The sequence below is a fragment of the Vipera ursinii genome (assembly GCF_947247035.1).
Source record: "Vipera ursinii genome assembly, chromosome: 3".
Lineage (NCBI taxonomy): Eukaryota > Metazoa > Chordata > Lepidosauria > Squamata > Viperidae > Vipera > Vipera ursinii.
Genome location: NC_139516.1, coordinates 79,676,026 through 79,691,833, shown reverse-complemented (window position 1 = coordinate 79,691,833; position 15,808 = coordinate 79,676,026). Strand labels below are relative to the sequence as shown.

Here is a 15,808-nt window from a genome sequence, read left to right as displayed (position 1 = left end):
TAATAGTATCTTTCTGCAGCTGAATTTTCACTTGACTAACATATTTTATGTAATGGAATTTCTATAGTTGTTTCTAGTATGTACGTGGTTCAAATAAGTAACTGTCCAAAATTGTTTTTCCACTTCATTTTTCAGAAGTATCACATCATTGCCAACCATAAAGTGTTTTAAAGTAAAGTTGCATCAGTATTGGACCAAAAAAACTATGGTGGAATATTTAACATGTACATCGATAATTATGAATGTTATTGGTTCAGTGCAAAGTTAGGAACTAAAAACATTCTCTATATTAGTATCTTATATTCCAAAAATGATTTTTTTTGTTCCTAAAGAAATACGAAGGAAACATAATCCTTACACTGATGTAAATACCTGAAATATGTCCACTGGTTATCAGAATGTACTATGCCAGATGTATCTGGACAATAAATTTTTAAGCAGTTATAAAGCTCTTTTCGTGGTATGTTTTGTATAATATACCCGTATATACTTGAGTATAAGCCGACTCGAGTATAAGCCGAGACCCCCAATTTCACCCCCAAAAACTGGAAAAAGTTGTTGACTCGAGTATAAGCCGATCCGCCGTTCTGCAAGCCTCCGCCGCCGGCAGAGGCTCGATCCGCCATTTTGCAAGCCTGAATACACAGGAATACCCTGTGTGGCCGCGGCTCTCGGGGAAGCCCTGGCTGTCCGCTTCCTCGCTCCACGCTGCCATTCGGGGCCCGCGCGTTCCCCGGGCAAATCGCGGCGCCCAGCAGGCGAGGAAACGCCCGCTCCAGTCGCCCCCCCTTCCCTCAGGAGACGCGAAGCAAGTGACCGCCCGGAGCTTACCGAGGACTTGCTTCGGTGCTTCCAGGATCGCGCGCACCTCTCCCAAGCTGCCGCCGTCCGGAGACCTGCCGAAGTTTGGGGAGGTTTGGGGAGGTGCGCGCGCACCTCCCCAAACCTCCCCAAACGTCGGCAGGTCTCCGGACCTCCGTGCCCTGCCTGCCTGCTTCTTTCCGCTGCGGAAAGAAGCAGGCAGGCAGGGCGCGGAGGTCTGCTTCTTTCCGCAGCGGAAAGAATCAGGCAAGCAGGGCGCGGAGGTCTGCTTCTTTCCGCAGCGGAAAGAAGCAGGCAGGCAGGGCACGGAGGTCTGCTTCTTTCCGCAGCGGAAAGAATCAGGCAAGCAGGGCGCAGAGGTCTGCTTCTTTCTGCAGCGGAAAGAAGCAGGCAAGCAGGGCGCGGAGGTCTGCTTCTTTCCGCAGCGGAAAGAAGCAGACATCCGCGCCCTGCTTGCCTGATTCTTTCCGCTGCGGAAAGAAGCAGACCTCCGTGCCCTGCCTGCCTGCTTCTTTCCGCTGCGGAAAGAAGCAGACCTCCGCGCCCTGCTTGCCTGATTCTTTCCGCTGCGGAAAGAAGCAGACCTCCGCGCCCTGCCTGCCTGCTTCTTTCCGCAGCGGAAAGAAGCAGGCAGGCAGGGCACGGAGGTCCGGAGACCTGCCGACGTTTGGGGAGGTTTGGGGAGGTGCGCGCGCACCTCCCCAAACCTCCCCAAACTTCGGCAGGTCTGCGGACGGCGGTGGCTTGGGAGAGGTGCGCGCGATCCCGGAAGCACCAAAGCCTCGGCCGCGTACAAGTCCTCGGTAAGTTTTTTTGTTGACTGGAGTATAAGCCGAAGTGGAATTTTTCAGCCCAAAAAGTGGGCTGAAAAATTCGGCTTATACTCAAGTATATACGGTATATGCCAGGTACTCTGTATGGTTTCTCTCCATGATTAGGTGCCAAATAATTCATTGCTTATTTGGGAATTAAATCAACCACAAAATGAGTTTCAGACTTTATTTTAATCATTCATGCTGTCAGAATTTTGGCTTAGCCTAGTTTATGAACATAGTTAATGACTACTCTGTGCTTATTCTTAGAGTTAATAGACAGAATGGCAAAATTTACAACCTGCTCAGGTGCTATGACTAATTAACATGCTCATTTGATTCCATCTTCGCTTCTGTTCCATACATTCAATTGACACAGGGTTATCTCACTTTCTAAATCTAGACTGGCTGCTAATTTTAAAGTTCTAAAGGGCAGAAAAGCTGGGAATATTTTTTCTATTTATATATATTTATGAAACTATCAGTTCTCTACCAAGTGAATGACATGCATTTAATTCGTACTCTTTTGGGTACAGAATTTTGTGTGATACTTTATTGCTTGCAGTCAAGTAAAAAAAACACACCCCACACTTGACTTAAAAAACAAACAAATCAAGAACAATCAAATAAATGGAGAAGCCAGAAATTTTCATAAGATTTATAGAATCAGTTATAATAGTTCATGATTTCTGATTCTCCATCATCATAAAAAGTGCAGGGAGAATTGAGAACTGAAATGAACAAGATTAACAGTTAATTTAGTCCATTTCTGTTGTAATTTATTTAATTGCCTCCAAATATATGTGGACAACACCATTTTGGAAAGAATGATAGTTTAGTGGAGAAAGTGATTGCATTCCTGTATCTCTTACAGTAAGGTTATAACAACTGATATCAATTGATCAGCTTGGTAATGACTCAAATATGACTCTGTGTCAGAATCCATTTATATCACATTCATAAATGTATGTTTAAAACATTATCCCCCCCCCCCTATGGATTCTGACATCTCCCGAGGAAGGAGGAGTGCATGTGGATTCAGCCTGCCTTAGGTTATTTCAAAGGCCAAGGGAACCTTTTGAACTGGGGGGAACAAATGGGAGGGTTAGAGAAGAAGGCTTCTGGCTTGTGTCTTCTTTTAATTATGGAGAGGAAGAAGGCAATAACCATAAAGATTCGAAGTTCCTTTTTTTTCCCCACGAAAGGGATGACACGAAGTAGAAGTATGGGGGCTGACCAAATGGGGTTGAGGGAAAGGGGGTTGAACCGGGTACCCTTTATAAAATTTCAATTTGTAAAACAATACTAAGTCCTGTCTTGTATTCCCACAACCAAGCATGTCCTAGTAAGGATTCCTTTTGGACTAGAACTGACTCCCAAGAGTTTTTGTTTTCCTAAGACGTGGATTTGGGTGGGTCCTGACACTCTGTTAAGAAATTCAACATGACTATTTTCAAGGCAGATACATCTCTGAATGTATCCTAACTTTTCCAGTGAAGGAGCATATTAGAAATTCTGCCATTGTTGAAGGTATCAAGGGATCTGGTAAGGAAATATCACTGAAACGATGATCCAAGGGGTCATGAGTTATCTAGTATATTTTTAAATTTTTAGTTAGGCTTCTACAGGATTCAAGCTACATAGCTGTAATATATTTTGGCAGCTAAATTATACTTTTCATTCCTATCCGCTTTGTTTTTATTACATCAGGCCACAATGAAAATGATTGTTGTACTACAATACTAACCCTATCTCCAAATGGAAGACTGAATATGGCATAAATTCAGGAATTGTGGTGATAGCCTTTAGGAATTTGGATTGGCCTTCAGTTCTAAAAACAAAATGAGCTCCATAAAGCAAATTAATTACTTTTCTTTCAACAAAATTGATTGAGAGTAAAATGTTCCCTGATACACCAAAAGAGTATTAAAATAACAATACTTAGTTTAGTTTAGTTTTTAGTTTTATTAAATTTTTATACCGCCCTTCTCCCGAAGGACTCAGGGCGGTGAACAGGGCATATAATAAAAATACAAAAATACAAAAGTTAAAATAGAATTAAATTAATGCCCAAAATAAAACAATAAAATATACAAATATTTAAAACCCTAAATTAACTCCCCATCAGGCCAGGCCAGCTTGTTCGAATAGGTGGGTCTTTAACCCGCGCCGGAAGGAGCGGAGATCCGGTGCCATCCGGAGCTCAACCGGCAGTTGATTCCACAGAGCCGGGGCGCCCACAGAGAAGGCCCTCCCCCTGGGGGCCACCAGCCGGCATTCTCTGACCGGAGGCACCCTGAGGAGGCCCTCTCTGTGGGAACGCACGGGGCGGAGGGGAGTTGACGCCGGCAGCAGGTGGTCCCCGAGGTATTCATTGGATATTCTTGACAGTATATTTTATAGGTGTCTTTTCTAGAGATGCAGTTTGGACAACAATCCCTAAATACTTTTAGAGCTTAGCTTGCTCAGTTGGTGTCCTACCTATTTGCAGCTGTTTCAGAGCTCTTTTGGCTAAGACCTTAACTTATTTTTTGCTAACTGACGGCCTTCTTTACAAAATAGATGATGTTTGCAAGCTTCTTGTTATTCCTGTAGGTATTCTGGAAATGAGTTGATCACCTCTCTATCTGTGGAGATTTAAAGGCATTTTTAATTTTGTTCATGTATCTTTCAATAAGGATATGTATAAATTAAGAAATGGTCCATAGTTGGCCAACCCATCCTAAGATTTGCATGTTGTGTCTACTAGAAAGTTATCTTGGCTTAACCAATCAAGCAGCCATAAATATAGAGGGCTGTCATAGTCTATTGGTTTGCAATTTACATGGTCGTCTCCTTTTTATTTTATTCCAATACAGATACATAGATGCAAGACATACATAGATGCGTCTTTCCTTATTTGCAATCCTTGATAATTTAGTTACAATCTAGACCAGGTTGTAGTGGTCATCAACTGAAGCTTCCTGCTTAAGCTGCTATTGTATATTAATCAAGTATTGGGTCTTACTAGAAGTTACTATCTGAGCCACCTAACCACTGTTTCTGTTCTTCTAAGGCACATGCTAATCATTGTGGTATTTAGTGTAAGCACTTTTTTCAATTTCAAAAATCCCATGCCCCTATTATAGGTAGGGAAACTAATGAATAATTTCAATTTCTGAAAGACAGAATTCCTATGCTGGATTTTTGTGTTCATTATTTTCTTGTTTCATTTCCCCTTTAGGGACCCCCAGGTCCTCCAGGATTACCTGGCCCAGCAGGAAAGCGCGGCCCAAGAGTGAGTAAAAAATAGATATCTGTTTCCAGAAACACACCTTTTCACAGTCAAGTAGACGATTTGTTTCTGAAGTGTCTTAATGCATTTTAAAAAATGAAATGTTTTTAATTGCTTTTCTCTAGGAAATAAGTAGTGCATTTTGTTTTACAGTGCAACTGAATGTAAACGTTGAATTAATGTGGTAACAAACAATATATCAGGCTATATTCTGCTCACCTTCAATTTTTTTCATTCCTCTCATCAAGGTGTCTCTGAAGTCTAATGTCCTATTTATTTGCTTTTTGGAGGGAGGTAGAACGGACTTCCTAGAATTTTACAGCCTGAAGGTAGAAAGCAAAAAACTGTGAAGAAACCGGTGTGGGCTTTCACTGCTGATATCTGTTTAGCAGTGTTGAGCTCCAGGGTTTAGTGACTGTGGTTTAAAGAACATATTTCCTGTAAAGGTAAAGGTTCCCCCGCACATTCGTGCTAGTCGTTTCCAACTCTAGGGGCCGGTGCTCATCTCCGTTTCAAAGCCAAAAAGCCAGCGCTTGTCCGAGGACGTCTCCGTGGTCATGTGGCCGGCATGACTAGATGCCAAAGGCGCACGGAACGCTGTTACCTTCCCACCGTAGTGGTCCCTATTTTTCTACTTGCATTTTTACGTGCTTTCGAACAGCTAGGTTGGCAGAAGCTGGGACGAGTAACAGACGCTCACTCTGTTACGCGGCACTCGGGATTCGACCCGTCAAACTGCCGACCTTCTCATCGACAAGCTCAGTGTCCTAACCCACTGAGCCACCACGTCCCATATTTCCTTTAGTTGCTGGCAAAACATTAATAAATGTGTTCTCTAGCCAGGGGTAGGCAACCTTGGCTCTTTTATAACTCGTGGACTTCAACTCCCAGAATTCCTGAGCCAGGAAGGTTGCCTACCCCTGCTCTCTAGGCCATGGTCACTAAACCCTGAAATGCAACACTGGCAACAGTGAAGAAACTTCTAAAAGTTGCAATCCTATAATGCCTCTTTACTCTTTTGGTGTAGTAAGAATGTGATTGACTCCTATGAATTTTTATCTCTTTTGGTAATGAGTTGTATTCAGACACATATTTTTTTTAAAACAGATTTAACACATTTTCTATAAACTAAAATTCTGAAATCCAGAATTTGCCTGCTCCTCATTATGAATTTTATTATTCTCCCACGCTGGATTTTTTTTTGTCTGTGAGGTACCCCTGTGTTAATAATATTTTACATAATAATATGCACACATATTTTAGCTTTTTTTTCTGCAAAACATTGGTTGAGGCATTAAGGAAGGAATTCCTGGCATGTTACGATGAACAAAAGCTAACTCATCAAAAACATGTTAGTGTGGCTTATATTAAAGTTAACTGCACTGACACTGATTCCATGTGTGTTGGCAGGCAGCTTATAAAAATCTTCCCTGTCAGAGGGCTGAAAAATTGGCGTCTTTTTACCAGTTGGAGAAAGAGAAATTTCTACAGTGTCCTTTTATTATTCCCACCCACTCTGTAAGACTAATTATCACCGGCTAGGGTGTTAAGTGATTAAACAATACAGTTAGGGAAGATGTTTGAACCCACCCATTGTGGCTTCTTGTGATATGTCAGCCAGTCCATTAAGGCTCATTTGGCAATAATGACTGTAAAATCATTGTTTAATGTTATGTATGAATTGAAATGCTAACGGAAATGACAAGGCTGTATTTGTTACTCAAAATCACAAAAAAAGAATGGCGTTATATCAAATTCCTTTGAATGCAGAGCTCATTCCTGATAAGTAATTTCTGCATGAACGTTATTTTTTGCAAATGAAGTGTTGCTGCATTGGCATATTAATTGGGACTTTGGCGAACGAAAGGACTCGGAATTGATTTTGCATAATTTTCATTAGTAGCCTTACCGAAAGAAAGAGAGGTAATCCTCAAGTTACAACAGTTCATTTAGTGACCTTTCAAAGTTACAACGGCAATGAAAAATAGCGACATGACCATTTTTTACCTTTACGACGGCGGCAGCATCCCCATGATCAAAATTCAGACTGGGAACTGACTCATATTTACGATGGTTGCAGTGGCTGGGGCCATGCGATCACCTTTTGCGACCGACTGACAGACAAAATCAATAGGGAAGCCAGATTCATTTAACAGCCGTATTACTTATTTAACAACAGCAGTGATTCACCCAACAACCGTGGCAAGAAAGGTTGTAAAATGGGGCAAAAGGCGTTAACTGCAGTGTTTCACTTAACAACTGTTTAACTTAGCAACAGTAATTTTGGGCTGAGTTTATTGTTGTAAATTGAGGACTATCTGTATGCTTTTAAACATTACCTGAATAATGTTTAATGTGCTGGAAAAAAAAACGTTAATAGAGGCATTCCAGCCTACCTCTTTTCATAAATAAATACATATGTAAGGAGAAAAAGAACAGCAGTAACCAAGTAGTTACTTCCGTACTTTCTACTTCAACCATGAAATAGAAATACTTGCCTCCTCCGTGTTTTGCAATCTATCAGAATGGTATAATGATCCACACACCCTTAGATTTTCATTGTAGAGAGATATGGTGGTTACATTATATCATGTTTCTATGTAGGAGGTTTTACATGGTTTCCACCCCCTCCTCTGGAAAAGGGGGAAGAAAATCTCTATTTTTACACAGTGTATATCCGATGTGGTCAATACAACTAAAAACACCCTTGTTTTAGCTGAGCAAAATATGTGATGAATATATTGTTTAGTCTCTCTTTGCCAAAGAGCATCCTGTGACTCATTATGCCAACAGGATGCTTTTCGAGATTCTCAAAAACTCAGAGGAGGGCAGTGTCTTCTTTTCCTGGTCTATTGCTAGCTATGATTCCAAACATAGCCGTACAAACTAGTAAAAGAAAAGAGGCTTGGTGGAGCAGTGGGCTAATGCCTCCTTAAGTAACACCAGCTGCCTGCAATTAGTGCAGGTTCGCATCCCACCAGGCTCAAGGTTGACTCAGCCTTCCATCCTTCCGAGGTAGGTAAAAGGAGGACCCAGATTGTTGGGGGCAATAAGCTGACTTTGTAATAATGCCACTTGGCGGGGGCCGAAAGCCCTAATAAGCAGGCATATACATAGAATGAAGGCTACTGCTAAGTTTGTAAAGCCGCCCTGAGTCTTCGGAGAAGGGCGGGATATAAATGGAATTAAAATAAAATAAAATAAATAAAATAGTAGTAGCCTTCAAGGCCCTGATCCTCTGCGGGTTTCTCCAATTTTCTTTTAATCTGTCAAAATTGGTGGCTAACAACAGATGTGGTGAGGGAAGGAATATTCTATTTTACGGCTCTGGTTCTTCTTCCTTTAGTAGACACACTGTATATGTGAAAGAATACACTGTCTGTATTTTTGAGATTCTGCATTACAGGTAGTCCTCGATTTACAACAGCTCATTTAATGACCGTTCAAAATTAAAACAGCACTGAAAAAAGTGACTTATGGCCGTTTTTAACACTTGAGACCGTTGCAGCTTCCCCGCCATCATGTTTGTTTCATGTTATTTCTTGTCCGGGAGATAATTTAGCCCTATAATCATTTTGTTTGCATTATATGCAGTTTTTCTATCTTGTCAATATTCTTTCTGAAGTGGGGTAATTAGAACTCTATACAGAATTCCAAGTGTGCTGTCACGTAACAGTTTTGTATAAAACTATTAATACATTCATTCATTCATTCATTCATTCATTCATTCATTCATTTATTTATTTATTTTATTAAACTTATATACTGCCCTTCTCCCATAGGACTCAGGGCGGTTCACAAGGTTTTTTAAAAACAATGCAACAAATTACAAAAATTAAAAACAATTAAAATGATTACACTAACCTTGAAATAAAAACCCAATTACAATTAAAAATACAATTAAAACCCCAGTTAATACTCTCAGTCTAGGCCATAAAGCTCGAAGAGCCAGGTCTTCAGGTCCCGGCGGAATGAGCGAAGGTCAGGGGCAGTCCTAAGCTCTACAGGCAGCTGGTTCCAAAGGGCCGGCGCACCCACAGAGAAGGCCCTCCCCCTGGGTATTGTCCGGCGGCGATCTTTTACCGGCAGTACCCTGAGAAGACCCTCCCTGTGGGAGCGCACAGGACGAAGGGAGCTTGATGCCAGCAGCAGATGTTCCCTCAAATATCCCGGACCCAAGCCATTGGCTATCTTATTTTCATTTTACTATGAAATGGTTTCAAGTAGAAAGATGGCTTTTTCACATTGGCCGTTTGATTGACAGTTTCCTTTTGACCATAATCACAGAGTCACTTTCCTTAGCAGTTTCAACTTAGCCCAAATCCCACTATCAAATTTTTCCTAAATGTTGATCTTCTCTGGTGCTCTCCAGATATTTTGCATTATGACTCCTGATGCTGACAAGATTGGCTGAATATTCCAGAAATGATAATCCAACAATATCTAAAAAGATCCTTGTTGCCAAAACTGCAGTTGTCAGGTCATCTCCTACAATAATGGACAAAACAAAAACTGGTTCTGCAGCTTAATATTTGGAAAAGTTGAATACTCAAATGTATTTTAGGAAAAAGATATATCATGTTAATTGAAGAGTTGGATTTTATTGTTTGTTCCTTTGTAGTCTTGCTACTGATTACTCAGATGTTCCATTTATTGTCTTAATGAACAGATTCTTTCATTGAGTTAATGTTTGTTGAAGTAGCCTAAGGACCACTCGGGACGACAGGCTAGTTAACAACAGGGTTTATTTAGTACAAGGCAAACATAGAATAACTTGTCCGGCTTTTATAGCCGGCAGCTGGCAGCGAGGGCCAATCAGGAGTGTTCATTTTGGCGCCGCGTCAAACCGGGACCAATCCGCGTTGTCTTCTGTTGACAGCTCCGGCTTCCGCATGGTTTGGTGTTTTGACAGCCGCGAGCTGTCAGTGGTTGCGCCTGCGCTGTGCGGGGAACTTTGACAGCTTAGGCTTCCGCCTGGTCCGGAGTTTGACAGCCGCGAGCTGTCAGTGGTGGCGCCTGCGCTGTGCGGGGAACTTTGACAGCTGTCAAGTTCCCGCGTGTTTTTCTGTCAGGCGGCTTCCCTAGTTTTTCACAATCTGTTAATGAAGTATTATTACTGTTTACATATACAACACACCCCTTACCCCTCCCCTGGCGCGTTTCCTCCCTCTTGGATGTTGGAACCTGCCCACTGATAGTCTCTTAGGTAGGTGGGGGCTCTTCGATTCCTGTTGGAGCGGCGAAGGGGTGGGGGATTGTCTGGTTCTGGTAGTTCGTTCCCCTGCTGTTCTTCTTCCTGGTTTGGCATAGGAAGTATTTCCGGGGGGGGTTGAAGCTCGGAATGCTTTGGGTGCTCCGAGTTGTGTGGTGGTTGTCTAGGTCTGAGTTGGTCAATATGGCGGCGTATGTTGCCGTGTGCTTGTGTGGCAATAAGGTATGAAATGGGTCCGGTTTGTTTTAGTACTGTCCCTTGGACCCACTTGTTTTTATCCGTGTATGACCGTGCCCATATCAATTGTCCTGGGTTGAGTGTGCGGTTTGGGTAGGGGTGCTCTTTTTCTTCTGGGTATGTGTCAGGGTGCAGTCTATCGAGTCGTGTTATTAGCCTCCTCCCCCATCTCAATTCCGCTGGTGATTTGCCCGTTGTTGTGCATGGGGTTGAGTGTTGTGACAAGAGGAACTGGCTGAGACGCCTCTGCCAATTTCCTTTAACGAATTTTTTCAAGGCTTCTTTTGTAGACCGTACCATAATTTCAGCCATCCCGTTCGACGATGGGTGGAACGGCGCCGACGTGACCAGCCTAATACAATTCTTCATAGCGAACAACTGAAATTCACGAGAGGTGAATTGAGGTCCGTTGTCTGAAACTATGGTGTCTGGAAGGCCATGTGTGGCGAATATTTTCCTTAAGGCTTGAATAGTGGATTCGGACGTTGTTTTTCTAAGGGGAGTGACTTCTAGCCATTTAGAATAGCTGTCTACTACAATTAAGAAACTTTGGCCCTGGATAGGTCCTGCAAAATCTAAATGTATACGTGACCAAGGGTTCCTTGTAGTTTCCCATTTGTGGATCGGTGCTTGGGGTGGCTCGTTTCGGGTCGCCTGACAGGTATAGCACCCTCCCACGTATTTTTCTATTTGTGTATCAATGCCTGGCCACCATACATAACTTCTAGCCATCGCTTTCATCTTTACAATGCCTGGGTGTCCTTCATGTAAAATGTGTAATGTTTGGTCTATGTTTTTCTCTGGTATGATGACCCTATTTCCCCGCAGCAGGCATCCCCTATGGGTGGAGATCTCATTTTTCCTGTTAAAATATGGTTGGAATTGGGGTTGTGGGTTTTGAGCTGGCCACCCCGTTGTGGCCCATTTGAGGATTCTGGTAAGTATTTTGTCTTTGGCTGAATTGTTGGCTATACTGTTTGCAGTCCGGGGGCAATCTGGAAGTTGGGAGATTGCTAAAATGATTGCTAAAATGATTGCTAAAATCAGACCAGCTGGGGCTGGGTCAGAGTCCTTGTTTTGCATGGGCAGTCTGCTGTGGCAGTCTGCGTGTCCTAATTCTTTCCCTGGTTTATGTATTAGTTGATAGGAATAGGCTGCTAAGAATGTGGACCACCGTAATATTCTCGGAGAGAGAATTTGTGGTGTAGTTTTATTCCAAGTGAATATGCCCAGCAGGGGTTTGTGATCAGTAAATATAGTAAATGGCCTCCCATAAAGGTAGTCATGAAATTTTTTGACCCCTGCAACTATTGCTAGGGCTTCCCTGTCTATTTGTGCGTAATTTCTTTCTGCTTTGGTCAGAGTGCGTGAATAGAAGGCTATGGGTCTTTGTGTACCGTCCTTGAATAGATGACTTAATACAGCCCCGATTCCATAGGGAGAGGCATCGCAAGCGATGCATATTGGGGTATCTTCTCTGAATAGGGTGATAGTTGAGCTGCGACAGATAATCTGTTTTAATGATTGGAAACTATTCTCATGTATCTTGGTCCAGGACCAAACAGTGCCCTTGTCCAGGAGCCTATGCAGGGGCTCCGCGATAGTGGCTTTATGGGGGATGAAGGCATGGTAGAAGTTTAATAACCCTAAAAAAGCTTGAAGCTCTTGTTTATTCCTTGGGCTGGGTGCAGTTTGAATAGCCCTTAGTTTGTCTGTGGTGGGGTGGATGCCCTGTCCGTCTATTTTGTACCCTAGGAATTCAGTGGATGTGACTCCAATAGAGCACTTTTCTCGCTTAAGTTTGAGGCCGGCTTCTCTGAGCCGGCTCAGCACAGCTGACAGCCTGTCAGCTAAGTTTGCTTCGTTTTCTCCGGCGATGAGGACATCGTCGAAATAGGGGCAGACCCCGGGTATTCCCTTCAGGGTCTTCTCCATGATACCCTGAAATATACCTGGGGCCGCCGATATGCCGAATTGGAGTCTCTTTACTTTAAAGGCACTGCGGTGGGTGACAATTGTCTGGGCTTCCGCGGTGTCCTCAGTGACAGGCAGTTGTAAATACGCCTGCGTGAGATCGAGTTTTGCGAAAATGGCGCCAGAACGGATGGAAGCAAATACGTCCCTTACCGCTGGCACCGGGTAAGCGTGGGGGCTGAGGGCTAGGTTGACTGTCGCTTTATAGTCTGCGCAGACTCTCACTTCACCATTAGGTTTAATTGGGGTGACAATAGGGGTCTCCCAGGTCCCCCCCTCCGTTGGTTCAAGCACCCCGAGGCCTATGAGGCGATCAAGTTCGTTTTCTATTTTTTCTTTTAGGGCAAAGGGTACTCTCCTAGCTCTTATCTTAATTGGTTGGATTGCTGGGTTTAACTGTAAGGAGATGGGGGGTCCAGTGTATTTTCCTAAAGTGCCATCGAAGACGTCTGCATATTTGTTGCAAACGGCTTCTAGGCTGGGTGATTGAATTGTGTTTACCCCCGTTATGGCGATCCCTAGCGGCCCGAACCAGTTTAACCCTATCAAGTTGGTGCGGTTCCCTGGCGTAACTAAAACCTCTAAGGGACCCTTGAACCCCTTGTACTGCACTATGACCTTAGCCCTCCCTTCCAGAGGAATGGGGGTTTTCTGGAAGTCAGCTAGGTGTACTTGGGTTTGCCTCAGGGGAATTTGTCCCTTGCCTTGCCGACAGATCTCCTGATACGTTTTTAATGATATTAAGGAGACTGCTGACCCTGAATCCACCTCCATGTGGCAGGGTACCCCCTGAATTTTTACCCAGACCTTAACCTTTGCGCTTAGGCTGTTTACCCTGTCAATTGTCTCTACCAGGGGCCCTGGCGGTTTTTCTCTGCTGGCCTGAGTAGCTGGCCTACCTGGGGAGTTTGCCTCCAGATCATGGATGTTGTCACGGCCCTTGCTGCGGCACACCGGCTTGATGTGGCCGGTCTTTCCGCAATTGTGGCATTTAGCGTTTCTGAATCGGCAGCTTCCCCGGGCATGGTTGCCCCCGCAGCTGGCACAGGCGGCCCGTTGCTCGTAACGTGGCGGCGGCGGAGGGGGGTTCCTGGACCTACGGCGGTCTGAAGTGTCGCCTCTCCTTGGTTGCCTGCGTTCCATTCTGCGCTGCAGGGCTTCTCCGTCGGTGAAATCCACCGACTCTTCGCTGTCGCTGAAGGTTGCGCTCTCTTGGAAGACGGTCGCTGGGCTCTCTGGGGTCGAGGTTGTCGGCTTCTTCTTGTGGCTGTGCTCGTAGGCCATTATTTCTCTGGTCAGCTCTGCCAGGCTCATGTCGGGTTTGGATGTTAGCTTCTTCTGCAGCTTCTCGTCCTTCAGACCGATCACCACCTGGTCTCTGATGCGGTCCTCCAGGTCGGGGAAACAGCAGTTCCGTGCGGCGTGTCTGACCCTGGCGATGAACTCGTTGGCGGGCTCGTCCGGCCGCTGTTTCTTTTGGGCGAATTGGACCCGCCAGTACAGTTCTGAGCGAGCCGGCATATAGTATTTGTTCAGCTGGTCCACCAGGTCCGCGTAGGAGACTTCTGTGATGGGCACCGGGCTGAACAGGCCAACAGCTGCATCATACACTGGAGGTCCGCTGATGTATAGAAGAGCGGCGGCCTTTGCTCTGTCGTCAGTGATTTTACTGACGAGGAGGAATCCCTCGACCTGGCCTAAGTGTGATTGCCATCTCTCGGGATGGCGGGTATCAAATTCCCTCACACGCCCGAAGTTTGCCATGTCGTCCGGTCCTGGGTTGCTCCTTTGGAAGTTAAAACTTCCCGTGACAGCTCTTGCCGGGAACTCTCTTCCTCGGCCGTGACTTCAGCTCCGGAGCGATCCCACCCTCGTCGCCAGTGAAGTAGCCTAAGGACCACTCGGGACGACAGGCTAGTTAACAACAGGGTTTATTTAGTACAAGGCAAACATAGAATAACTTGTCCGGCTTTTATAGCCGGCAGCTGGCAGCGAGGGCCAATCAGGAGTGTTCATTTTGGCGCCGCGTCAAACCGGGACCAATCCGCGTTGTCTTCTGTTGACAGCTCCGGCTTCCGCATGGTTTGGTGTTTTGACAGCCGCGAGCTGTCAGTGGTTGCGCCTGCGCTGTGCGGGGAACTTTGACAGCTTAGGCTTCCGCCTGGTCCGGAGTTTGACAGCCGCGAGCTGTCAGTGGTGGCGCCTGCGCTGTGCGGGGAACTTTGACAGCTGTCAAGTTCCCGCGTGTTTTTCTGTCAGGCGGCTTCCCTAGTTTTTCACAATCTGTTAATGAAGTATTATTACTGTTTACATATACAACACATTTGTTTACTCGAGCTTTGTTGTATTGTTGTTTTATTTTTTTGTACCAGATATGTTTTGTATGGATTTTTCTATGTAAGTTACAAAGACTTGGTTTGCTTGCAGCAGCACAGAAATATCTTTGAATGAGTGTTTGAAATGCTAAATGACTTATTCTCTATAATAATTGGCACAGCCTTCAGTTTGTAGGGTGAAGAGATCTCTTAGTCAGTGTGAAATTGTCAGCCCTTCAAAGCTGTCCAAATCAGGAAACAGTCAAATCAGAAAAACTGGAACTACAGCTATTCCTTTGTTAATAACTATTCATTCAGTTACTGTTCAGAGTTGCTGCGGCAATAAATGAATTTAGCTATGCCCAATTCCTGAAGTTTTGGCCATTGCAATGCAGCTGCAGTCACAGGTTCAAAATTCAGGCACCTGGCAGCTGTCCTGTATTTAAGACCACAGGGCTGTTTCAACTCCCCCCATCCTTCTGTCTCACCCACCCACATCTGCCATTTTGACTGCCTTGAACTCTGCCACCTCTGCTGGTCCTTCTGCCCTGCTAGCTTTGCCACTCTGCAGTCCACTGCCACTTCTGTCTATGCTTCGCTTGCCCTTTTTGCTCTGCCAGTCCTGTTGCACCCAGCTGACTTTAGCCATCTTCTTCTTCCTCCTCCTCTTGCTGCTGCTGCTGATGATGATCAGTTGCACGCAGTCTGGCTCTTTTTTGAGGAAGCTGCTATCCATGCCAGACCTTCTTCTAAAAGCCATGCACGCCTTTGTACAAATTGCACATACCCTTGTTCAGTTCATGTATGGCCTCCACGCAAGGCTAGGAAGCCTTCCAAAGCTTTGTGAGAATGCTGCAGATGATTTGGATAAGGCTGCACACAGCCTTGGAAAGAAGGTCTAGAGTGGTCAGAAGCTGCCTCACAAAGGCCAAGGCAGGTGGTCCTAGCCAGCAGGGCAAAGGTGAGGATTAGTTGGGGAGTGGGGCAGAGGAATTGAAGCCACAGGGTGGTCAAAAGGACAGAGATGGGGAGGAGATAGGTGATTAGGGGGAGCTGAAGAAAGGCAGTCCTTTATCTTATGGAGGTTTGGAGCTGGGAAAAACCAAGGTGGGAATGGCTTAGATTGGGATTGGTTCTTACCTAATGATTTGCTGTGATTTAG

At 44.7% G+C, this 15,808-nt stretch overlaps 1 protein-coding gene across 1 annotated transcript in view; it reads left to right on the top strand.

Moving 5' to 3' along the window:
- COL24A1 (collagen type XXIV alpha 1 chain) overlaps positions 1-15,808 on the top strand; it is a gene marked incomplete at its 5' end in the record, with an annotated part of 158,077 nt that overhangs the window by 29,569 nt on the left and 112,700 nt on the right. The window contains one exon of the mRNA XM_083360473.1: positions 4,858-4,911. Coding sequence (XP_083216599.1) covers positions 4,858-4,911 — 54 coding nt within the window. The remainder of the gene's footprint in view (positions 1-4,857; positions 4,912-15,808) is intronic.